Source organism: Cyprinus carpio, chromosome A24 (genome assembly GCF_018340385.1).
Source record: "Cyprinus carpio isolate SPL01 chromosome A24, ASM1834038v1, whole genome shotgun sequence".
Lineage (NCBI taxonomy): Eukaryota > Metazoa > Chordata > Actinopteri > Cypriniformes > Cyprinidae > Cyprinus > Cyprinus carpio.
The window spans coordinates 10,591,817-10,617,868 of record NC_056595.1 but is presented as its reverse complement, the minus strand read 5'-3'; the positions used below and the strand labels follow the sequence as shown (position 1 = coordinate 10,617,868).

At 42.4% G+C, this 26,052-nt stretch overlaps 2 protein-coding genes across 4 annotated transcripts in view; both read left to right on the top strand.

The window, feature by feature from the left end:
- Window positions 1-6,439, top strand: part of LOC122135334 (transmembrane protein 108-like) — a 52,868-nt gene extending 46,429 nt beyond the window's left edge. For all 3 annotated transcript variants that reach the window (XM_042714175.1, XM_042714173.1, XM_042714174.1), the window contains 3 exons: window positions 2,764-4,017; window positions 4,249-4,400; window positions 5,947-6,439. In XM_042714175.1, the coding sequence (XP_042570109.1) occupies window positions 2,764-4,017; window positions 4,249-4,400; window positions 5,947-6,063 (1,523 nt within the window). In that variant the 3' untranslated portion in view covers window positions 6,064-6,439. The remainder of the gene's footprint in view (window positions 1-2,763; window positions 4,018-4,248; window positions 4,401-5,946) is intronic.
- A 13,890-nt stretch (window positions 6,440-20,329) lies between these two features.
- Window positions 20,330-25,564, top strand: LOC109082333 (carnitine deficiency-associated gene expressed in ventricle 3). The gene is given in 6 exon segments (XM_042714172.1): window positions 20,330-20,654; window positions 20,656-20,776; window positions 22,677-22,753; window positions 22,930-23,057; window positions 23,149-23,314; window positions 24,223-25,564. Coding segments are annotated over 6 exon segments (702 nt in total). The 5' UTR covers window positions 20,330-20,571; the 3' UTR covers window positions 24,350-25,564.
- The last annotated feature ends 488 nt before the right edge of the window (window positions 25,565-26,052 follow it).

Below are 26,052 nucleotides of genomic sequence, written 5' to 3'. Positions count from 1 at the left end.
TGGCCCAGAGAAAACGCCTGCGCTTCTGGATCATGTTTAGATATGGCTTCTTTTTTGACCTATAGAGTTTTAGCCGGCAACGGTGAATGGTACGGTGGATTGTGTTCACCAACAATATTTTCTGGAAGTATTCCTGAGCCAATGTTGTGATTTCCATTACAGTAGCATTCCTGTATGTGATGCAGTGCCGTCTAAGGGCCCGAAGATCATGGGCATCCAGTATGGTTTTCTGGGCTTGACCCTTACGCTGAGATTGTTCCAGATTCTCTGAATCTATGGATGATATTATGCACTGTAGATGATGATAACTTTAAACTCTTTGCAATTTTTCTCTGAGAAACTCCTTTCTGATATTGCTCAACTATTTTTCACCGCAGCATTGGGGGAATTGGTGATCCTCTGCCCATCTTGACTTCTGAGAGACACTGCCACTCTGAGAGGCTCTTTTTATACCCAATAATGTTGCCAATTGACCTAATAAGTTCCAGCTGTTCCTTATATGTACATTTAACTTTTCCGGCCTCTTATTGCTACCTGTCCCAACTTTTTTGGAATGTGTAGCTCTCATGAAATCCAAAATGAGCCAATATTTGGCATGACATTTCAAAATGTCCCACTTTCAACCTTTGATATGTTATCTATATTCTATTGTGAATAAAATATAAGTTTATGAGATTTGGAAATTATTCCATTCCTTTTTTACTCACAATTTGTACAGTGTCCCAACTTTTTTGGAATCGGGTTTGTATGCTAGTATATGCTATATTCTACTATATACTAGTATGCTATTCCATATGGCAGAATTAGTAGCAAAAGAGTAGCATGCTAGTATTCTAGTACTTTGTCTTTGATGTGTATTGGCTTCTGATTTTCCTGTGCGATTTCTCACCTTTGATAGGCTATAACATAATTTTTGAGTCATCATTTTAACTGAATACAAACCAAAGGGAACAGACAAGACTCAATACAAACTACTAAGTTATCAGGGATTTTCTGATGCTAACTGACAGACTTTAAAAGCCATTTCAACACTTTTAATATTTTTTATTTGATAAATTATAAAACATGACTTTGCTAATATGACAGCAGTGTCTACATTGGACCAGGGAGCTCATGTTCAGATGATTTCAGTGGCTGTGTGAACCTTCAGATCCACAGCTTGTTAAACACTTTGGGAGTCTGTCGAGGACGTGTGCTGAGGGGAGAGAACTCAAGAGCTTGTATCTGATCTAAACACACCACTTTGTTGTGAAATAAGCAACGATTCATGTTTTATTTACAGGGTGATGTTTTATTAATGCTGTGTTGGATTGGTAAGGCTGGATGTTAGATGTAATTGCTTTTGATTAAAAAAATAATAATAATAAATAACAGGACACAGCAGATAGTGAACACTTATGGTCTCTGGTAGTGAACTTTGAAATCAGCATGGTGATAATGTCATCATAGTCATGTAGGTTTCTAGCATGGGCATGCTTGTTTGATATGGTAATCTGGAATTAGCATTAGCACTTGAATGAAACACTGTTTATTTCTCTTCACTGCTTACTCAGCATGGGCAACTTTTGATTGGTAGGAAACTTACCATTCACTAAACATTTACTCAAAAACTTACTGTCTTCTTGTTGATCAATGCAACGGGATAATTGTAAAACAAATGTTTGTTTAAATTTTTAAACCCATTGTATATCTTTTTTCTCGTATTTTATGTTGCATGCAAAATTTTCCTTTACAAGTTAGCCTCAGCTGGTAAGTTCTGGTACACTACTATATACATACATACATACATACATACATACATACATATACATACATACATATATATATATATATATATATATATATATAGTAGCATAGTATAATAATAATAATTATTATTATATTATAGTAGATATTTCCACACTGACAGGTTTTTGAAAGCACTGAATATCAGTTTTTACCTTCTGAATATCAGTTTTTACCTTATCTTATTTACCTTATTTTACCTTAACCTTTAAATTATCAGTTTTACTGCCAAATGTCTGTTCTGGGAGTATGTAAGTTTGGTGAGCGGGTACAAAGTTTTGAGAAAAGGGTAGATTGCTTTACGGCAGCAATAAATGCACAGCAATGCACTATAAATGTACAGCATTGATGTCATGTTTTTCTTTCAGAGTGGCTTCAGAGTGATTAGTCTTAGTCTGATTTAAATCAGTATTACTGGATAAAACAGAGGCTTTGAAGGGTTCTGTGCATGAAGCATGAAACACATTTCACATAATCAATGTCAAATTTTGAACACCAACAACAATGACAGTTGCTCAGTAGCTGGTATTGAATTGACTCAGATTGCTCCATGTCTTCTTGATAATTGTTTGTGATGTTGTTCTCTCATCTCTCACTGCCTTTCGCCTTCTAAGAGCTGAATCTTGGTTTTTATAGCAACTAAAATCACATGCATCTCCATGTCTTCTTGATAATTGTTTTTTTTGTGTTTTAAGTGGTGAATTTTGGTTTTTTTTTGAACCATATGTCAGGGCCCGTCTACATTTGGCGATGTCATTCAGTTGCTGTAGCCTTACCAACATTCATTAAAGCTCATCAGATTCTAATCAAGATTCTAATCAAGCTGCCCAGCTAAGATTATTAATCAACTGATCTCTGCATGGACTAAATAAAGTTTAAAGTAAAAGTTTTCTTGATGCGGTATGTGCGGTGAGACTGAGCATTTTGCATAAATGCATTATGTCTACATTCTTCTCATGGCCTGCTTTTTTTTCTCAGGTGTTCTGCTGATTCTGTCTTTGCCAGTTGGGCTGGTGTTCTCCGCAGAGGAGCTTGACCCCAGCCAAACCCATAGGGACCTTGTCTCCATGTCAACAAGCAGCAGAACACTCGCCGCCCTCTCACCGGGGCCCTTGAGCTGGCAGGAGGGTTCCAGCACTGGGGATCTGCATATCCAGTCACTGGCTTCTCTAGAAGCCATCAGTAGACCCACTACTGTCAACTCATTCCAGACACCGAAGAACACTGTACCATCTGCCATATTTCAAACAATTCAAACAACAACAGTAGGGGTGCATTCTTTTGGTCCCAGGGATCAGGCATCACTTAGAATCCCTCTTTCAAAAACAGAATCACCCCAACTGACTTCTAGAAGTATGTTCAGTACAACAAGCTCTGGGTTTTTCACCACTAAAACCCAAGACCAGAACTTTAGCACTAATACTAACAAGCCGAGTACAATCAGTAGAAAGCCAGTGAACCGGTTGGAGCCCTCAGGTGTGGTCCATAGAAATCAGATCAGTGCTACTGGGTTGGACAGTGGAAACAAAGCCACAAATTTTGGCTCAGATCACTCTTTTCTCTCAGGGACTGAAAGTGACATGGCCCTTGGTGGCGAGGGCCTTTTGGGGAGCACATACACTGAAAAGATGGGAGTGAAGGAGCCCACTGATCCCATTCAACATCTACCATCATCTTCATTGACTTCAACCTTCAAAACCCACAGAGGGGAGAACACTGATAAGGTGGCTTCGCACCACACCATTACATTGCGTGACGTGTCTTCAATAGAGAATCCCACTCTCCAGTTGGGAAAGGTGGAAAGACCTTTGGCACAAACTGGCATCCAGACTCCTCCCCCAGCTCTAGCCCTGCCTTCCAGCCATGTTACAACATCTGATCCCACTTCTTCAGCGAAGAGCAGAAACTTTGTGGAAATCCAAGATGGCAGGAATGGAACCACCAATATGACCACTGATCCTCTTGTCTCTTTAAAAGATGCCACAGATGTTATCAACAGCACTGATGCCTCATGGCCTGCAGCAAATGATTCAGACATCTCAGAGGCGCCCTCCACAGCTAGCAGAAGCTACATGAACAGGCATGTCCCAGCCACCACACAAGCCCCATGGGGGTCTGGGAACCAGTCGGGTCCTGCGCTGGGTCCTTCTCATGAAAAAGACACCATCTGCCTTGACAAAATGGACATTGTGTGGTTGGTTCTTGCCATTAGCGTGCCTGTCTCCTCATGCTGTAAGTAACCAGTATCACACTTCCTCCAGCTTTGAAAACTTTCTGTCATCAGAATTGAAAGGAACTTTTCCAAAGACTCAAGAAAACATAATATTCCCTTTGTGGCTTAGTGGTTTTTGCTTACAACTTTCTGAAAAACATCATGCAGAATTCAGAAGTGATGAATGTGGTCTTAGGGCTAAAATGAAGAAGAATTAAATATAGAATATTAATATGTTTTCTTCTCTTCAGCCGTGCTGCTTACCGTATGCTGTATGAGGAAAAAGAAGAAGTCTGCTACTCAGGAGAACAACTTGAGCTACTGGAATGATGCCATTACCATGGATTACTTCACCCGCCATGCTGTGGAGCTCCCATGCGAGATACAATCACTGGAGACTGAGGTACTGACAGAGACCTGGAAGACATTTTAGCCACTGCTTTTTGTCTGTTTAAAAGTCACAATGTAACATAAGTAGCATCAGATTTCTTCTGTATTTCTTCTGTTGTTAATGTTGATAAGGTTGATAAAGAAAGTAAAAAAAGAAAAATGTAGGGCGGAGACTTGTTTCAATGCAATAGTTGTTAATTGGATGGATGAATGCAAACTTGTAGTCGATTGTAAGAAAGGGGTGGGTTTAAGCAAACTAAATCACTGGAGAAATCCGACATATGCAACCAGAGAGAAGTCTGTATTGCATTATGATATTTTAATTAAAAATTATTAGGTAAAAAAAAGTAGCATAAACATGGACGAATCATTTACAATAAGACCATTAATATGCATTTAGAGAACTTTCATTACATGTCAACCTTAAGTTCCCAGGGCATAAACCACACCCCAGAATGTTTCCTACGTGTCTAGCGGTTAATGCATGTACTCCAGGTCGATATGAGGTCGAAGCCAGCTCGCAACATTCTTGATCCTGTTTCTCCCTCTTTTCTCCATCAATTAAATTTGCTATTCATATGATTTACTCTACGAATAAGTAACTGAATAAGATATCTGGCTTAATGACACAAATATAGATATTCATAACTTTTTCATTACTGGGTTACCATTATGAAATTAACAGTAATCATTGCAATCAAGACAATGTGTGCTTGAAAAAAATCACTTAGTGGTAACTGCAAGTGCTGTAGCATGATTTACCATTCACTTTATCGCCACCTGGTGATCAGAGACCATAATCTCACTCTCTCTTTCTCACAATTGTTTTTTCCACATCTATTTTGTAAGATTGTTACCATCAACTCTTCTTTTACATTTTCTATTTCAACCTCTGCATGCTTTTTTTCCCCCTCACCTTTTTTGTTCTTGCTTGCTGACATTTTCTGACAGGAGTGTGATGATGATGATGATGATGATGATGATGAAGAATCATGTTTGGGATGCCGGTGACCCACAGGTCTTCAAATCACCCTTTAGTTCTCATAGGGAAGCAACAGAGACAGACATTCCCTTCATTTATTTCTTTGTCATCAGTTTTACTCTCTATCATTGTTTTCAGTTGACTTTTATCCTAACCTTCTAACATTTTTTTTTTTTTTTTTACAATTTTTAGACAGATAGATTTATGGAAAGTTGGATAGATGGATTCAAGAAATTCCATTTAATATGTGTTACCAAACACAAAACATCTTAGAATCTAGAGCCTTATAATTAGTTGTCTTCCTGCACAGGTGCAATTTACCCTGCTTCTTCCTTCATTTCCTCCCATTCATTTCTTACACTTAGTCTCCATGGTGATAGAGCTCCATCACTATACCACAGAAATGCACATTTGTTCTATAAGAACGTAGATCCTGAGAAGAATACCTGTTCCTTTCATCTTAACTGTATTTGTAGTGTTTTGTAGGATCAGAGGCCCTTGAGTGATTAGTCTTTAGTTAGCATGAATGCAAGTACAGTATACAGGGCTAATGTTCTCATGTTTCTTTGTGTTTCAGGAACAAGAGACATGTCTGCCCCCTAATGGTGACTACAGCGACAGCGGCGTGGTTCTGGTTAACCCCTTTTGCCAAGAGACTCTCTTTATCAACAGAGACAAAGCTTCTGATATCTAAACACACTATATGAAAAGGAGACAAAATCCTTGAGGATTTTCCAGTCCCTTTTATTTGCTTGCATTTTTTAAGAATATACAGATATAAATAAATAAATATATATACATACAGTATATGTGGTGAACCTTCAGAGACTGTGGTTTATATATGAAACTGGTTTCAAGGATCTGAAAGAATATTACAAAAAAGAAACAAAAATTTACAATGAGGGGGAGCCCCTGCATATTTTTCTGATGTGGATTTTCTACAGACGCTTCATTGTGATAAGGGTTTTTATGTCTTTTTTGAATAAAAACAATAAGTGTGGTTGCTCTTATGTCCCAGTGGCTTTGGTGGTGCAGAGTGCTGAGAACCATGACGCGTGGTGTAAGGATGCTTGTGTGGGACGTTACCCCAAAACACTTAATATGATTACTTAAAAAAGCCTGCCGCACTTGAATTCTGTATGTAAGGGGATGCAGGGGTAAAGGGTATTGATTTTGGAATGTTTCTAGAATGAGTCCAGTGGGTACTGCAGCAACCCTTGCTTCTTGGAGAAACTTGAGTTGATTGCCTGTTTGCATTTTATGGAGGACGAATCAAGATTTTCTGAGATGGTTTGTCCCCAGCTGAGTCACCAGCCAAAAGACAAAATGACAATTGTCCCATTCCTTAGATGTTCAAGATGTTTTTGTGTGCGTATATGTCTTGTTGCATGCATCTTTTCTGATTTGAGGTGTATGTGTGTCTTTAGACTAGATGTCAAACAGGATTTTGTTTCTATCAAGATTTCATTGTTACAAACACCCTAAAATTCCATTCACGTTGACACAGTTGCACAAGCAAGTAGAGAGAAAAAAAAATGCTTAAATGACAATGAAATGCCTCATACAAAGCCCTTGCTATTGTAATGTTACTGTGCTCCACATTTCACATCATATCTGTTCATGTTGTACTTGTCTTTGTTCAACTTCCATAAGCAGGGCAAAGCATTATATTATATAACTGTAGTGGAAATGCATCGTTTTTTTGTTAAACCACAAAATTATTTTATTTTATTTTTTATTTTTTATTTTTCATAATTTTTTTTGCTATGTCATGCTCTGATGAAAATGGCACTACTATTGCTTCACAGGTTGGCTATTTTTTTTTGTTTTGTGATGTTATGATGATGGTGGTACTATTGTTTCTTAGGTTGGCTATATTAATATATATATATATATATATATATCTATATATTATATACTATATATATATTGTTAGAAGACATGTTTTTCTTAGTGAAGGGTGTATGAGTGTGCTTGTGGTTCTGTCTGTCTATCTCTGTCCCTTATGTGAACATTGATGAGAATAAATGAGACCAAACTGAATTTTCTCTTTGATTCTCAGTGCTTACTGCTGTGTTGTACAGTTTTTTAGATGAATGTCAATTATATCACTGGATGTAAAAAGTGTAATTGTTAGATCTAAATACATACGAGAAGAGAAACTATTTTTATTTTGTACATTCTTTGAAACACATGCCCTGAGGTTGGTAACATTTTTTAAGACCATATCATCATCCTTTCTTTACATATCCCAATTTTCTTTTCTGTATGCTTAGCAGATTTTATATAAATATTGTTTTAAATGAATTTATAGATTGATGTTTTCCATTTCCTCTTTTTTTATTGTTTCCATCCATTTATTTTGTGCTGGCATGAGTTTTTGATATGTAAGGAAAGGGAGGTAATTGCTCAGCTGACAAAAATGCTTTTGCATATTATGAATCATGTCTAATCTTTTGTAGCACATAAACTGTACTTTTTATGCTGAGCAATACAAATAAAAAGGCTTTGAAGGTTTCTTCAGTCTGTAGTTGATTTAATATTTAAAGCAAAACCTGTTAAAAAAGCAAAGTGGAACACAAAACTCCAATGTTTCCCCCCTGATTTAAATGGGTCAAAGGTTTCTGGAATTTTCTGTTTGCTCTATATGCTGATTGAAGCTTTTCTATTCACAAGCTGTTCAGTGTGACACACAACTGGGATGTTCATTCATTCATAGTCTCTCAAAAGGCAACAGATTTGAAGTCTTTTTATAAACCCTCTCAATCACATTGCTCCATGCTAGAATGCAGTTAGGTGTTATAGCTAGTCTTTGTTTTGTAAATTCTGTCTTGAGTTATTTGAGAAATTTGCCTAATATTAAAACAATACAAATGTACAGCAGGTATAGAAAAGAATCACCCCCTTTAAAATAATCACATTTTTGTTGCTTTGTAGCCTGAAATAAAGATGGACACAGTTTTTGTTTTATTCTGCTGTATTTACTCAGAGCATTCAAGTGAAAGATATAACACCATGTCAGAAAAAAAAGAAAATAAAAAAAAAAACCTGAATCACTGAGTTGGAAAAAGGATCACCCCCTTGTGTCAGTATTTTGTTGAACCACCTTTTGCTTTAATTGCAGCCTTTAGTCTGTTGGGGTATGTCATTGTCTCTACTAACTTTGCACATCTAGACTTTGCAATATTTGCCCACTCTTCTTTGCAGAAATGCTAAAGCTCATTGATGGTGTCTTCAAGTCATTCCACAGATTTTCAAAGGGGTTTAAGTAGCTCTGACTAGGCCATGCAAAAACATTCACCTTTTTCTCCTTTAACCACTGTGTGGTCAGTTTTGCTGTGTGCTTTAGGTCATTGTCATGTTGGAAGGTAAAGCTTCTACCCCTTGACAACTTTCTGACAGAGGGAAGCAGATTTTCCTCAAAAATTTGATAGTATTTGCTCCAATCCATTTTTACTTCTATCCTGACAAGTGCTCTATTTGCTGCTGCACAGGAAAACCCCCCATAACAGGACATTACCACTTCCATGCTTTACTGAACTGTAGGAATAGTGTTAGTTGGATGGTGAGCTGTATTGGATTTCTGCCAGACATATTATTTGGAGTTGAGGCCATATGATATAGATACTCATCTGACCATAACATTTTTTTTCTGTGTGGCCTCAGAGTCTTTAAGGTATATTTTGGCAAAGCTCGGTCATGACTGCATGTGGCCTTTATTGAGGAGTCTCTTTATTTTTTTTTTTTTGCAACCCTCCCATACAAGCCACGTTTGTGGAGAGTTTGTGATATTGTTGTCACATGCACACATCGACCACTCTTTGTCATAAATTCTAAAAACTGTTTCAGAGTTGCTGTAGGCCTCTTTGTAGCCTCTCTGACCAGTTTCCTCCTGACACTTTCATCCAGTTTGGAGCGACGCCCTGATCCAGGGAGGGTCTGTACTGTACCAAATACCTCCCATTTCTTAATAATAGACTTCTCTGTGCTTTTAGGCATTGAGTAAGCCTTTGAATTTTTCTTTTTCTTTTTTTCGTATCCATCTCCTGACTTGTGCCTGTCCACAAGTTTATCCTGGAGTTCTTTTGATTTTTCCTTGCCACCTATAGTTGATTGTTTGCTTCAGTTGCACTACCAAGGACTGAAATGCTCCAGGAAAGCTATTTTCATGCTAAGCTAATCAAAATGACTACAGCTGATCCCATTTTAAAGATGATTAGCTACACTTGATTGAGTTTGCAAGTCATTTTTAGGAGGGGGTGATCCTTCTTCCAACTCAGTAGTGACTGACTCTGTTTTTTTTCTTTCTGACATGTTGGTGTTATATTTTCACTTGGATGTTGTAAGTTGATATAAGTAAATACAGCTGGATAAAACAAAAACTGTGTCCTTCTTTCAGGCTGCAAAGCAACAAAATGTGATTATTTTATACATGGGGGGAGGGGGTGTTGATTCTTTTCTATACCCACTGTATTAGGCCTATAAAACTTTATGCTGCCTGTGTCTCAAAAATTAAAATAAATAAAAATAAACAAATAAATAAATATTATGCCACCTAGTAAAACGCTCCAAGTCAAGTCACCTTTATTTATATAGCGCTTTATACAAAACAGATTGTGTCAAAGAAACTGAACAACATTAATTAGGAAAACAGTGTGTCAATAATGCAAAATGACAGTTAAAGGCAGTTCATCATTGATTTCAGTGATCTCATTCATCTTAGTTCAGTTTAAATAGTATCTGTGCAATCATTTGCAATCATATCGCTGTAAATGAAGTGTCCCCAACTAAGCAAGCCAGAGGCGACAGCGGCAAGGAACCAAAACTCCATAGGTGACAAAATAGAGAAAAAACCTTGGGAGAAACCAGGCTCAGTTGGGGGGCCAGTTCTCCTCTGGCCAGATGAAACCAGCATTTCAATTCCAGTCTGCAGCAAAGTCAGATTGTGCAGAAGAATCATCTGTTTCCTGTGGTCTTGTCCCGGTGGTCGTCTGAGACAAGATCTTTGGTGTTGTTCTGTTTGTGGTCTGAGACAAGAGTGGTTGATTTCATGTGTCTTTCAGGGCTGTAGAGGTCCTTTCTAGGTGCTGATCCACCATCTGGGCTGGATACGTACTGGATCCGGGCGACTGCAGCGACCCTCTGATCTGGATACAGACTGGATATGGTGGCTACGGTGACCTCGGAATAAGAGAGAAACAGACTAATATTAGCATAGATACCATTCTTCTAATGATGTAGCAAATACATCGGGTGTTATGGGAAGTGTTCCCGGTTCCGGTTTACCTAATTAATGCAGCCTAAAAATCCTTTAACGGATTGGATATTAGAAGCGTATTAGTGTGTTATGTGTAAGCCAGGTTAAAGAGATAGTTCTTTTAATCTAGATTTAAACTGCAAGAGTGTGTCTGCCTCCCGAACAATGTTAGGTTAGGTAGGTTATTCCAGAGTTTAGGCGCTAAATCGGAAAAGGATCCGCCGCCTGCAGTTGATTTTGATATTCTAGGTATTATCAAATTGCCTGAGATTTGAGAACGCAGCGGACGTGGAGGATTATAATGTAACAAGAGCTCGTTCAAATACTGAGGTGCTAAACCATTCAGGGCTTTATAAGTAATAAGCAAGATTTTAAAATCTATATGATGTTTGATAGGGAGCAAGTGCAGTGTTGACAGAACCGGGCTAATATGGTCATACTTCCTGGTTCTAGCAAAAACTCTAGCTGCTGCAGTTTGGACTAGCTGGAGTTTGTTTATTAAGCGTGCAGAACAACCACCCAATAAAGCATTACAATAATCAAACCTTGAGGTCATAAACGCATGGATTAACATTTCTGCATTTGACATTGAGAGCATACGCCGTAATTTAGATATATTTTGAGATGGAAATATGCAGTTTTACAAATGCTAGAAACATGGCTTTCTAAGGAAAGATTGCTATCAAATAGCACACCTAGGTTCCTAACTGATGACGAAGAATTGACAGAGCAGGCATGAAGTCATAGACAGCATTCTAGGTTATGTGTAATCATGGCTCCAGGTTTGACCCGGAGCCAGATGCCAGTCTGCCCTCATACAAAGCTCCCCAACCTGAGTTGGAGGCATCTGTCATAACCGCCTTCCTTCTGGAGGTCAGTCCCAATGGGATGCCTGAGTTGAAACAGGTGAGAGGGTTTTCCAAGGGGCCACAGCTCTGTTTCAGCGGTGGGTTACCCTGAGATGAAAACATCCCAGGAGCCAAGTGTGGGAAGAAAACATGGGCTTTGAGCCAGTAGTGAAGGGGCTGCATGTTGAGCAGGCCCAGATGAATCATAGAGGAAGCACAGTGTAATCCATGCAGAATTGATAATTGTCCCCAGAAAAGACCACTCGCTGGCTAGGAGACTCTTGGCTTTATTGATTCCCTGGGTAGGAGACTCTTGGCTTTATTGATTCCCAACCCAAGGCGGTCCAGGTGGCTGAGCAGCAGTGACCTGTGAGCGATGAGTTCCCCTTCCTGACCTGGCTAAAACCAGCTAATAGTTGAGGTAGTTCAAAATGTGGATTACCATCTTACTCAGGGGGGAAAGAGATGCATCTATGCACTTCATAAAAGTATGTGGGGCCCGGAACAGTCTGAATGGCAGAAGCGTGTACTGATTGGCTACTCCCTCGAATGTAAATCTCAAGAATGGTCTGTAACGGGGGGTTGGGGGGGGGGGTGGGGGTGCTATCTGGATGTGAAATTAAGCGTCCTTAAGATCCACTGACAGGAACCAGTCCTCGGGATATACTTGTGTGAGGATCGGTTTCAAAATTAACATCTTGAACGGCCGTTCAGATGTCTAAGCCCACCATCTTTCTTGGGAGTGATGATGTAACAGCTATAAAACCCTCATTTGCTGTTTACTAGAGGAACCGTTTCTATGGCTCCTTTTGAAAGCAGTGTTTGTACTTCAGACCAGAGAACATGACCATCATTGTCCCATACCAAAGTTTGAACAACACCACTAAAGTGAGCCGTTCAGAAGTTTTAAAAACACCTCTGAAGCAAAGTGGCTTTTTAGAGAATTGATTGGAGTATCTTGGTTATGTTTTTTATAATGAAGCTTGATGGATATTGGTTATATTTTTTTTTTATGGAACATCACTGCACGGGGTGGGGAACTGACATTTGTGGTAATGAGGAGAGGAGAAATGCTCTTTCGAGTATGTGGGTCCACTATCACACCAGTAGTTTGCTTGGGCGTGCACTGACTGAGAAGGACGGGCCCAGGTTGAATGGGGCTTCCATCACTCTGTGATAAGTGGAGGGATGGAAAGTGAGTGCGAGCTTTCCTCTGTGAGAACTGACCCTCTCCTCTTCCTCTCTGCATTTGGATTAGGTTGGCTTCTGAGGACCTTGGTGCTTCAGAAAGCGTTTCACCATCCGGGGGTGCTGCTGAAGCACAGGCTCAGGATTAGGCAGGGGCTGAAGTGGCACTGGCTTGGCAGGCTGCTGAGCAGATGAAGCCTTCTGGTGAATTGAACCAGCCGCGGCAATTGAGTACTGCGGCTGGAAGTGACGCATTGCCTGCAATGACTTCTGTGCTGTTGTAAACTGCTTGGCAAACCCATCCACGGTAGGGTCTCTTAGGAGAGACTGGTGAGTCTAGGGAGACGACCTTGTCAGCATCCCTGATCTCCGTCAAATTCAGCCAAAGGTGGTGCTCTAGCATCACCAAATTGGCCACTCACCTTTTTGCTGATCGCCTGCACAGTGGACTTAGTAGCATGCAGAGCCAGGTCAGTTGCTGTGCACAGCTCTCTAAAGGCATCAGAAGTCTGGCCAGACTCGTCCATGGTGTGGAGAAGTTTGGCCTTGAACACTTGAAGCACAGCCATCATGGGAAGTGCTGAGCTGGCCTTGTAGAAAGGTTTGTAATGGATTTTTTGTTGGGCTGATGTAGTGTTGAATGGTTTGGATTGATTTGGTGAATTTGCTTTTTGCTGAATAAGCCCTGTTTGCTAAGGCTGATGTAGTCCTGCAGGGTTTTGATGGGGGGAGAGCTTGCTATAACCTCTTTCTTCAGTGGTGAGAGTGGTGGAAGTATAGGGATTAACATGGGCTGAGTAGAGGGCACACCACTTCCTGGTGAGTTCCTCGTGAACTGCCAGTAGGAACGGAGTGGGCCATTCCTCCCCTTTTGGTGGGTTTAAGCCCCATTGGTTTGTGCTGCTACACGAATGTGAACAAATCAGGCTTCATTACCAGAGTAAACAGGAGTTTCCCCATAAGCGTGTCAACCATTTACTGTATAAAAACATGGACGTAGTGTCTGTGATGTCACCCATAGACTCCTCAAGAGCGGTTTTGAAGCTCAAAGTGTGCGGAGCGGTCCATCGCCATCTTGGCAGCGCGTCACCGCCCGCGCGACTCTCCCGGATAATCGAAAAAAGGCGGGACCTGGTTGCTGAAGCCATGCCCACCTAGCGCGAACGGCAGTGTCAATCCACCTGTCACTCACGTGGGCCACGCCCCTAATTATGCAGAAACTTTAAGGCTTAATATAATTTAAAACGGATGAGTTATAAAAAAAAATTCACCCGGCTCACAGTTAGTTGTATTGGGGGGAAAATTTGGTTTATTGGACAAAATATTTTTTTTTGAAAGGGTGTGTAATTGTGTTGTCATGAAGGGCAAAATTAATTTTTAACATGGGGAGTCTATGGGACTGACTCCCTTCTGCAGCCAGCCTCAAGTGGCCAGTCAATGAATTGCAGTTTTATTCACTTCCTTGTTGGCTTCCCGAGAAAGAGCGCGAGGTTGCCGCTCGGTGTCAACGCAACCGGAGAGACCGTTCGAAAGGGAACATGACGTTCCCTTTCATAGGTCACTTCGATGCTGCGGTGACGTCACCGTATGGGAACACCTTCGGTGTGACGAATGTCTGAAGCCCTATACCATCTCGCCAATCCTATTGGCCAAATAGCGCTTGGCACCCGCCCTACGCATGCGTACGCATCGTATACCCGGGCGCCGCGCGCTATTTCGCTCAGATTTCATTTCCTTCAGGAAAGAGAATCATCTGTGCCCTGGAATCATCTCGCGTTCATAGCGGTTTTTCTCGAGCAGTGTTAACTCCTCTTCGCGGACGCGATGAGCTTTCGAAAGTGCAAGGAACCGTGTACCAGGTTCATCACTAAGGGAGACACTCACGAAAGGTGCGTAGTCTGTTTGGGATTACATCACGCGCAGTCTGCGCTTAGTGGCCTTTTCCTCTTGTCCCCACTGTGATGGCCTGCGACTTAAAGTACTGCGCTCGAGGGTAGAAGTGTTTTCCAAGGTCGCCCCCCGCGTCTAACCCCCGCCGTGTCGCTTCTGCGGCTGCCGAGGCACCGCACGAGGCGATGGCTTGGGGAGACATGTGCGACCTCACTTACGACGACAGCGCGGCGCTGGAGTTTTCTCCACATCGCTCGCTCTCTCCCCTACCCGAGTGCAGGATGCCACCTTCGTCGAACCCGTTGTGTTCTCGGACGGGGGTTTACAGCCCACCCCGGAGGCATACGATGCTATCTCCTTCGGTTGTGGGCAGTTCGACGACGACGTCTTATCCACCGCGGCTTCGGAGTCTGAGGACTTCGTGGCAGATACGGACAGCCCTCTCCCTCCTAGCGGACAGGAGAAGCGCGTCTCTCCCCTCCTACAGCGAGCTGTTGGATGTGGTCTCTCGTGCGGTGGTGGTAAGCTGGGACTGGACTGGGAGGTTGAGAAGGCCGAGGCCCAACCTTCATCTAAGCTGGACGACCGTTTTTTAACTAATCGTGCTCCTACGCAGCCCCGTAGGCCCCTGCCTTTTTTCCCGGACCTCCACCAGGAGGTTTCGAGGTCCTGGAAGCAGCCCTACTCGGCGCGCATCACGAACGCCGCGGCTGCGGATTTCGCCACCATTTCAGATATGGCGAACCGTGGCTATACAGCAATGCCTCCGGTTGAGGAGACTCTCGCCGAACATCTGGCGCCTAATTCGGCCACGGCATGGAAGTCTCGCCCCCTCCTTCCTTCGAAGGCGTGTCGAGTCACGTCTAGCCTCGTCGGGAAATCTTACATGGCTGCTGGCCAGGCGGGCCGCATCGCTCCACTCTATGGCGGTCCTCCAGGCCTACCAAGCGGAGCTTTTTAAAGGATCTCGACGAGGGGGGAGGGCATCACACCCGAGGCTGTGAAAGAGCTGCGTCGAGCAACGGATTTGGCGCTACGCGCTACCAAACATACTGCTCGGGCAGTGGGCCGTTCCGTGGCTGGTTTGATTACGGTCGAGCGCCACCTTTGGCTGAATCTCACCGATATCAAAGAAAAGGATAAATCTTTTCTCATGGACGCGCCCATTTCTAAGGACGGTTTGTTCGGAGAGGCAGTTACGTCGGTGGTGGATAAATTTAGGGCAGCGAAACAGCAATCAGCCGCTTTCCGCCAGCTGATTCCACGCAGACCCAGAGAGACTGAACGGCGGCGGGCGCCCCGCGCGGTCTCGTTCAACCTCTTCAAACCGCCAACGGGCTGCCTCACGGGAAGAGCCTTCGCCTATGGCGCCCCCTCGTAAGGACTGGGGTCCTAAGGCTTTTCCACCAGCTCGCCAGCGACAGCGGAAAAGATTAGACCTGAGTTCGACGGCTAATGCCTCTCGCTCTCGGGCTCCTAATAGCAGCTCCTGATATTCTCGCTGCTTGCCAGGGACTGTGCCCTCCGCTAGAGAGCGCTATTGGACCGTTTTCGCGCATCCAACCCTCTCACTGCAGTCCCCACGCTCTAGCATTGACTGTCTCGCCGCAAAAGGCGCTTCGAGCAGCATTGGATCGAGCAACCATGTCAGGCGTTTCCTCAGACACTCTGCGCGATTCAGCCTTCAGAATCCGAGGAACGCTACAAGGGTCTGGCAAAGACGGCCCGTTTATGACGGCTCATACAGCCGCCGCTTTTTTCGCTAGCGGCAGAGCCCGATGTTCATCTTGTTGGATTAATTCCTGCCGTGGACACGCTTCAGGATTATACACAACGAGATGCAACGGATTTGACGCACGCGCTTCCCCGGCTTACGGACGCCGCGAGCTTTCCGTATTCGGGCATGTTAACGCGTATGAAAACGCTGAAAAAGGCGGAAACCTTGAAACCACTGACGCTATTTCGGGCCGCGTGGGAACGCTTGCCCGGCATTTCGCAATGGGTGTTACGCACGATTCGTCTCGGATACACCATTCAGTTTCGAAAAGGCCCGCCTCCTTTCCGCGGAATTCTTCCCACGGTTGTGAAACCAGAGGAAGTCGCGGTGCTGCGGCAAGAAATGACAGCTCTGCTGAAGAAAGGGGCTATAGAAGAAGTACACCCCTCTCAGATGGAGTCAGGTTTTTTACAGCCGCTATTTTTTGTTGTACCAAAAAAAGGGGGCGGTTTGCGACCCATATTGGATCTACGCCGTTTGAATCTTGCACTCAGGACGAGCAAATTCAAGATGTTAACGGTAAAGTCCATTTTGTCTCAGATTCAACCAAACACTTGGTTTGTCACGATCGATCTGAAGGATGCATATTTTCATATTCAGATCATCAAGAGCCACAGGAAGTTCCTCAGATTCGCTTTAGAGGGCAAAGCGTATCAATACCGTGTTCTTCCGTTCGGCTTAGCCCTGGCTCCCCGAACTTTTTCAAAATGCATGGACGCAGCTCTGGCCCCGTTGCGGCTCCAGGGCGTTCGTGTGTTGAATTACTTGGACGATTGGCTGGTGCTAGCTCAATCACAGACTCAAGCACTCTCTCACCGAGATTTAGTGCTGAATCATTTAAGCAGCCTGGGCTTATGCACGAATTTCCAGAAGAGTGTTTTAATCCCCTCTCAACGGATAACCTTTCTGGGGAATAGATTTGGAGTCTAGCGCGATGACAGCCAGACTATCTCTCCCGCGCGTTCAGTCTCTCACGTCATGCGTGCGTCACTTCAAAGTAGGCCGCACAGTGACGGTGAGTTTGTGTCTCAGGCTGTTAGGTCTGATGGCAGCGGCATCCCCTGTAATTCGTCTGGGCTTACTTCACATGCGCCCTTTTCAGTGGTGGACGAAAAGTCAGAACATTTTCACCCCGTTGTTTTCCGCATCGTACGATTTCGGTGACACGGAGGTGTGTGTTATGTCAATAAAAAAACAGTGGATGTCAACCGAGTTCCTTCTAGCCGGAGTTCGGCTGGGGATTTGTGCTTCCCGAGAGACTGTCACGACGGACGCGTCTTTGACCGGTTGGGGAGCTGTTTGTCAAGGGCGCCCAGCTCATGGAGTGTGGACAGCGACACAGCGCGGTTGGCACATAAACAGGTTGGAACTACTGGCAGTTTTTCTAGCTCTCCAGTATTTCTCAAATCTGCTGACCGGCCCGTCATGTACTACTCAGGTCAGACAACATGGCGGTTGTGTCATACCTGAATCATCAAGGAGGGTTACGCTCTCGCCCCCTGTGCAGGCTGGCGAGGAGTATTCTTCTTTGGTCTCGGAACAGATTTCTATCGATCCGAGCAGTTCATGTCCCCGGGACGTTTGAACGTCGGAGCGGATCTGCTATCCAGACAGACTCTGGAGCAGGGGGAATGGAGATTACACCCACAGACGGTGAGTCTTTTATGGCAGATATTCGGAGAGGCGAGAGTGGACTTATTCGCGTCGAGCACGACTACACATTGCCCGCTGTGGTTCTCCCTATGCCCTCCATCGCCCCTAGGCTTGGATGCGTTAGCTCACGATTGGCCCAGGACCAGCTTGTATGCTTTTCCTCCAATTCGTTTTAATTCCAGCGGTGTTGTCCAGGATACGGCTGGACAGAGAGGGAGCAGCTGCTGCTGGTGGCTCCGTGGTGGCCCACACAGCCGTGGTTTGCGGAACTGGTCAGTCTAATAGTGGGCTCTCCATGGGAGATTCCCCTCAGACAGGACTTACTATCGCAAGCACGAGGGATGATTTGGCACCCGAGGCCAGATCTGTGGAAACTGTGGGCGTGGCCTCTGAGCGGAGTGAGTTAATATGTCCCGGTCTTTCTGCGGAAACCTCCGAGACTATTATGAATTCCAGAGCAGCATCTACGAGACGCTTATATGCTTTCAAAATGGAAGCTGTTTACGACCTGGGTGTGGTTTTCGTAGTATAGACCCAGTTTACTGCCCAGTGGCTTCAGTACTGGAGTTCCTTCAAGACCGTTTCTCTGATGGAGTAACGCCAGCAACTTTGAAAGTTTATGTGGCAGCCATTTCAGCTAACCACGTATATATGGATGGTGCTTCAGTGGGCCGTCATCCGCTGGTCTCTCGCTTTTTACAAGGTGCGCGACGGCTGAGGCCTTTCCGCCCTGTGCGAGTTCCCTCATGGGAGTTATCTATTGTACTGCAAGGTCTATCAGGACATCCGTTTGAGCCCTTGGAAACCGTACCGGATAAAATCCTGACCTTGAAGACAGTTCTTCTTATGGCCTTATCCTCCCTCAAGAGAGTTGGGGATTTACAGGCTCTTTCTGTTTCGCCGTCGTGCATGGATTTTGCACCAGGCTTTGTGAAGGTATTGCTGCGACCGAGGCCTAATTATGTCCCTAAAGTCGCTTCGAACCCCTTTCATTTTCAGCAGACGGTCCTGGAGGCTTTTACCCCCTGCTGGGACAGGATCAGAAGATCTAAGTCTTTGCCCTGTCAGAGCGCTTAAGACTTATGTCGATCGATCAGCCTCATGGCGTGAGTCCGACCAGCTGTTTGTCTGTTTTGGACACAAGAATAGAGGCCATGCTGTCACAAAGCAACGCATGTCCCATTGGTTGGTGGAGGCAATATCTTTAGCCTATGAGGCGCGCGGTCTCGCCTCGCCTCTAGGAGTCAAAGCTCATTCCACTAGAGCAGTCGCTTCCTCTCAGGCGGCCCTCAGTGGATCTTCTATGGCTGATATCTGTGCTGCGGCAGGATGGTCCTCACCGAGCACTTTTATCAAGTTTTACAGTCTGGATGTAAGGACGGCTCCTGGCTCCTGGTTCTCTCCGCTTGAGCAGATGCTTCCTTGGATCCCAGCTATCAGGTACGTCAGGCGTTATGGTATAGGGTTCCCATACGGTGACGTCACCGCAGCATCGAAGTGACCTATGAAAGGGAACATCTCGGTTACGTATGTAACCACAGTTCCGTGAATAGGGAACGAGATGCTGCGGTCCCGGCCGTTCCATACCTGATAGCGTTCTTCTCTTCAGTTCATGAAATCTGAGCGAAATAGCGCGCGGCGCCCGGGTATACGATGCGTACGCATGCGTAGGGCGGTGCCAAGCGCTATTTGGCCAATAGGATTGGCGAGATGGTATAGGGCTTCAGACATTCGTCACACCGAAGGTGTTCCCATACGGTGACGTCACCGCAGCATCTCGTTCCCTATTCAGGGAACTGTGGTTACATACGTAACCGAGATGTTTCCAATAGTATCTTAACAACACCCCTTTTTAATCACTTCTGCTTATAAAGGGCCCTAAGCAAGCTAATCGCCCTTAAAGGCATTGAGGAGCCTTTTTTTTTTATACCAGATTCTCAAAAACTATATATAAATATTTGTTAAAAATACAAATGTATAATAACCAGTACTTCATCGTGTTTTAAATTTTTTATTCTATATTTTATTTTGCTATTTCACGTTTCTATGTTCATGTCATGTTTAAAAAAATAGTTTATTAACATTATTTCTGCAATTCTGCCTTTTCTGTGCATTTTTTTGCAGTTTAAAATGGCACCACATATCTAAATTGATCAGTAGAAATATGTTTTATTTCATTTGTGAACTAAATTACTCCACAAGTGTTGTATAACTAAAGACCGAATTGAACAACAAAATAGTTGCACAATCTGGTAAAATCATTATGCAGAATCCTCACCCTGCCTTGGGATTGGTCGAAAACTAACATTGTCGCTCAGCGATTGGATAGCAGAACTGTCAATAACAAAGGCGCTTTCCCATCCGGGTCAGATCGGAAGCAACACTATCCGGTGCATTGGGCGACTGTGTCACACTTTCAGCTGGCGAGTTTGTCATGCTGCTCTCATAACACTTTTAACCTGCGGATACATGAAACATACGGATTACTGGGCAGACACGCACGCAAGGGCTCGTTTGCTGTCGTTTCAGACACTGATCTGATCATTTCTAAGCCTTTTTAGTGTTTGGTAAAGGAAATTTGGGGATAAGATGGCGGATGTGGCTCCGGCCGGCGTGGAGAAGAGTCTGGATGACTTCTTCGCTAAGCGCGACAAGAAGAAAAAGAAGGAGAAGGTCCAGGGAACGCGGAGCAGGCGACGGGAGGACCGTAATGGCGGTGAAAAAGACGAAACGGGGCAAGTGAGAGAAGGAGAAGTCGACGAAGAGTGAGAATCAGGACGCGCAGATGGAAAAGGTAACGCTCAGTCAAACAACACACATGGGCTGTGTCACAAAACCTAGTTGGCTGCCTATCTAGACAGCGTTTGGCGCGTGAACCTTCTAAATGCGCAGTCTCGTCTAAACAGGCACTCGGTTTTGTGACGAGCAAATAACAATTCTAATAAGAGATTAGATGTTTCTTTTGTCTGTATGAATAGAAAGTTAAGGTGATTTTGTGCTGTAGGTTTCTTCTGTTTATATATCTGACAGCTTCTACGTTAACTTTAAAATCAAAATGTATTAATTAACTCACCCTCAGATTTAAATCTGCCTGGCTTTCTTTCCTCTAAAATAATCAGATTTTTGGCAAGACATAAGATATTGACAGCCTGTTATTATTTACTTTTATTGCATTTTTTTTCTGTCTAACATTTCATATGTGAATGGAGAAACATAAGGGTTTGTAAACGATGACAGAACTGTATTTTAAATTTTTGTCTGAACTGTGCCTTTAATGTTACCCTTAAATAGAAGTAACCTTACCTTTGGGTTGTGTCTGAAGTGACTTTATACTGACATTCACTGCATGGGGAATCAATCTTCCAGCAGGGCTTTTAGAACTGCTGCAACAACTGTGTCCTTCAACGCCAACATATGCTTGTTTCTCTTGAGAAAGAAAAAAAAAATGTTTGTTTCTCTTGGCAGACCGTACAGAATAGCTACATGCTCATGAACATCAGGTCGCTTTAATTAAATTCTGCACTTTGTATGTTGTGATGCATATTGAGAAATTTAGTAAATCAGTTGTGCTGTGTCCCAATTTGCCTACTTATGCTGTTCCCTAAAATTATGTATTCTTTTTGTGTAGAAAATGTGCATACTTTTGAGTGTGTAGCAGAAGAGTTGGCATATTTTGACTTTATTATTACTATATCATTATTGCATATATTTGATTTTAATTATTATTGTTGTTATTGTTTTAAATTGACCTTGTAATGCATAATAAAAACTGGGTCTTCCAGTGAAAACACCAGATTTCTCTCTGGTGACACATGCAGGACTTCTCCAAACATTTAGTCTGTTTAAACTCTGTCCCTGCAAGTTCATCTGCCTCCACTTTTTTGAGTGCACCACCCAAATCTCAAAATTGAATCCGCAACAGATAGACAGAACCAAATCACTGCCCTACAGGAGAGCTGTCATTCTTGTTTTGTAAAGATTTTTTTTTACTGTTTTACTTTTAATGTTTTTTTTTTAGGTCAGTGTTTTATGAGTGACAGATTGGTTTTGGGTAACAACCGTTTTATGGAAGTATGACTTGATTTGAGATGTTTGAAGTGTTTTGGTAGTTTTATTGCATTTTGGATGTGAAACCAACTGCTGTGCTATGTCTGAAAGTGACTTGATTTGAGATGTTTGAAGTGTTTTGGTAGTTTTATTGCATTTTGGATGTAATGCATCCTAGTGAATGTTAAAAAAAAAGAAAAATTAGAAATTGAGTCTATCTATCTATCTATCTATCTATCTATCTATCTATCTATCTATCTATCTATCTATCTATCTATCTATCTATCTATCTATCTATCTATCTATCTATCTATCTTTATGCCACTAAGATCTGTTAAGAAGCTGCATTGGAAACAAGAACAATGCATTTGAATTAGAGTTATGTTTAAGTCCAGAAAATCAAATGCTTTCAGCCTTCTCTGCTGTTAATTGCAGAGGTTTCATTTATACGTTACATTAAATCATTTATAAGTTACATTTATAATCAGTACACTTAGGAACCAAATGCTGTAAGTGACTACATTGTAGTTCTAGAAATACATAATAAACTTGTAGCATAGACATAGACATGGTTCTTGTACTGTCCAAAAATGTATTATCTAAAATCTATATGTGTCACCTCTCTTTTTCTCGAACTGTCACTCCAGGAGGACGAGGAATGGAAGGACTTTGAGCAGAAGGAGGTGGACTACACTGGACTCAGACTCCAGGCCCTGCAGATGAGGTTGACATCTGATTAATTTCATGTTACTGCTCATATGTTTTTTTCTGTTTACGGTAGCGAGTTTGAACTTGTTTTTCAGCTAACATTTGAATGTCTCAAAGCACTCTGAATTCATGCATGTTACAGCACATCTCTATTGAGGTACTCAATTTTATGTTGGTCTGACTGTCTGACAGTGATGAGAAGGAAGAGGAAGAGTACGAGAAGGAGGAAGTGGGTGAAGATGGCGAGATCATACTGGTCACTGGCGATAAAGTCTCTGGACCCTGGAATAAATCGAGCGGCCCCCCTTCAGCTGCTCCGGGTGAGTCGGCAGCATTAGTATAAATAGCCAACTAACTGAAACATTAGTTGAGATTAATTCTTAAACGCTAATCTGTCTCATTTCTTGTTAGTTGAGGAAGTTGAGGTTCCTGAGCCCAAAGCACCTGGCGTGTATCGTCCCCCAGGGGCCCGGTTAACCTCTACTAAGAGAGGCCCAACTCAAGGGCCTCCGGAGATCTTCAGTGATGCCCAGTTCCCCTCTCTCCTCTCCACCGCCAGACACGTGGAGACTCGCAAGTAAGCTACCAAGCTCTTCTAAAAGTCTATACACTGGTCATTGCTTAATCAGATGTGTCTTTAGCTTCCTTCCTCATTTTTCCTCATACACAGAGTATGCTAGGAATGCTGTTGTGCTGCTATTTCTGCAGTATTTGTACTGTGCAGATTTTCTCTGTGAATGGCATAAGTCTTTTGTTTGCTAAAACTATTAACATGAAAAACCTTTATTTAACTGAACTAAGTACTACAGTAACTAAAGATAAAACTGAAATAAAAATAAAGCTAAAAAGAAACATAAAAAAACTAATATAAATAACAAAAGCACGTAACAAAATTTCTTAAACTTAAACAAGTTGCTGCATACTGACATAATTGACACAATTGTGCTTTATTGCAATAATAATATAATTATTATTGTTGTGTTTTGTGTGGTTGTTGTTCTTGGGGATTGGGATTTTTAACTTTATTAAAGTTGGGTTGTGGTATTAGTTTGTTATTATTTTTATTTATAATTATTTATAAAAACAATATTAAGATAAATGCTAAAATTTAATAAAGTTGCAACTTTGTTTCCCTCAACAATTATTGTTTTTATTGATGAACCACAGTTCTTAAACTTCCATAATCAAAAAATTAATTGGGTTTTTCCAATTTAATATGTTTTATTAACCTAGTTTCTGTTAGTAGTAGTATTATTATTATTATTATTATTATTTTTTTTTTTTTTTTAAAGTTACAAATTAAGCAGCTTTGCATTTATTTATAATTACAGCAGAAAAACTGCAGTAAATATTTTATTCTGTATGATTAATGTGCTGGACAGCGGAGGGCCTTTGGTTCATAATATATACATACATACTGTACAGATGCTAGTATTCCATTCTGAACATAACCAATCCTCCATACTGGTTGTTTTGGTGTTGTAGGGACAGAGAGATGGAGAAGACTTTCGAGGTGGTCAAGCATAAGAGCCGGGTGAGAGAAGGTGAAGGCCCGGGCTCCATGCAGCAACTACAGTTAGATAATCAGTATGCCATCCTGGGGGACAAATAAAAGCCATCTCCCCCTCCCCCCCAAGCCTACCGCCAATGGTACAGTAAGACTCGCAGGGGGAACATGACCTGCAGCTGTCTGATGCAGTCCTGATTGAGCTGGAGACGTCTGTGCCCATTTTCTCTCTCTCTCTCACACACACACACACACACACACACACTTGCACACAACAATACACAAACATCACAGCAGACCCCGTCAAGCAACACCCACAAATGAAAATATTTTAACACTTTTAGCCATCAAAATCCTCTCATACACACATGGACGCGGCTGATAAAGGCACTCCCTTATCAACTGCATTCAAACGGGCTGCAGCAACAGGAACTGACTGAAATTTCAAATACTGCTTTATACAACACAGTTCACCAAGATGAATGACACCGCATCAAACGAACAAGGCACCAAATGTTTATTACGGTGGATTTTCTCATGGGGTTGGTTGGCTGGCAGAGCCACTGGACATCGGCCAACCCTGAGAAAATGAGAAAAGCCACTTTGAGGATGGAGTTCAAGACATTGGGTGAGAATTAAAAAAAAAAAAAAAAAAAAGAACTGCTGAGGGTTTTTTTTTTCTTCTTTTTTCTTTGCTACATCAGTATAACTCCCAAAGCATTGGATTTATTTTCTTACACCATGATGACAGAAAGCTGGGCGTTTGGGATTTGGATACTAGAGAGTGGAGACTACCTCAGTTACATATCTGCGGTTACCATGTCGACCAGGTCCTGGGCTCTGATTGGCTGCAGGAATTAACATCAGTCCAGCCGAAAAGGAGTGACTCAGTGTTTCAACCTTAAACTTAAATTCTATTTTTTTCCCTTGCCATTTTGCAAGATCTGTCGACACAGGTGTTAAATCTTCAAATTTGCTTTTTTGAAGTGGCCTTACTGTGGAAAAAAAAGAAAGATATGAAAGTGATGGGAGATAAATATATATATTTAGAGAATGTGTTAAAATAGTGTTTTGGATGGCACTTCCTGGTCGTTTTGCCGGTTAAGCCTGCTTGATGTGATTCTTACCATTCTGAGGAGTAAAAACCACCTCCGTATCCCTCCGAGAATGTAGTTCTGTGCTAGTTTGTCAACATATTGCGAATAATGGATTTTCTCTAACAATGTCCCTTTAACCCTTTCATCCCTGTTCCTCTCCTCATTTTATTTGATTCCATGATGATTGACAAACCATTATTAAAGCTTAACCTTTCTAATCTCATATTATGTTTGTGGTTTGATGTGTATTTTTGTAGCTGTGGCCTGTAGAAGGCGCTGCAGTCATTGCAATGAATAGTTATCCATGTCAAATGAGTTCCAGCTTGTGTAGATGAGGTAAAAGCTGATGTGAAGCCATTTTGCAGTGTTAAACTTTCCACATTTAGTTGGCAAATAACAATCCAGCTATTCTGATTGTATGTTAAAACCCCTCAGACTCGCCATATTTTTCTTTTGACTGGACAAAAACTGCTGGGCTGTTTGCTCTTATTCCAGCAGTTGGGGGTAGTGTATTAAACTGTGGTTTTGTGGAAATACATTTTGCTGAATTTTGTGTCGTATAATTGCAGTATATGACATCAGTAAAGTTTAGCCTTAAAAAAAAAAAGAAAACTAACATTTTGCATGGTGTCTGTTCATACAAGCTCCTTTCAGAAATATAACAATTAGTAATCAAAGTTTTCTTAATGAAAAAGATTTGAGGGAAAAAAA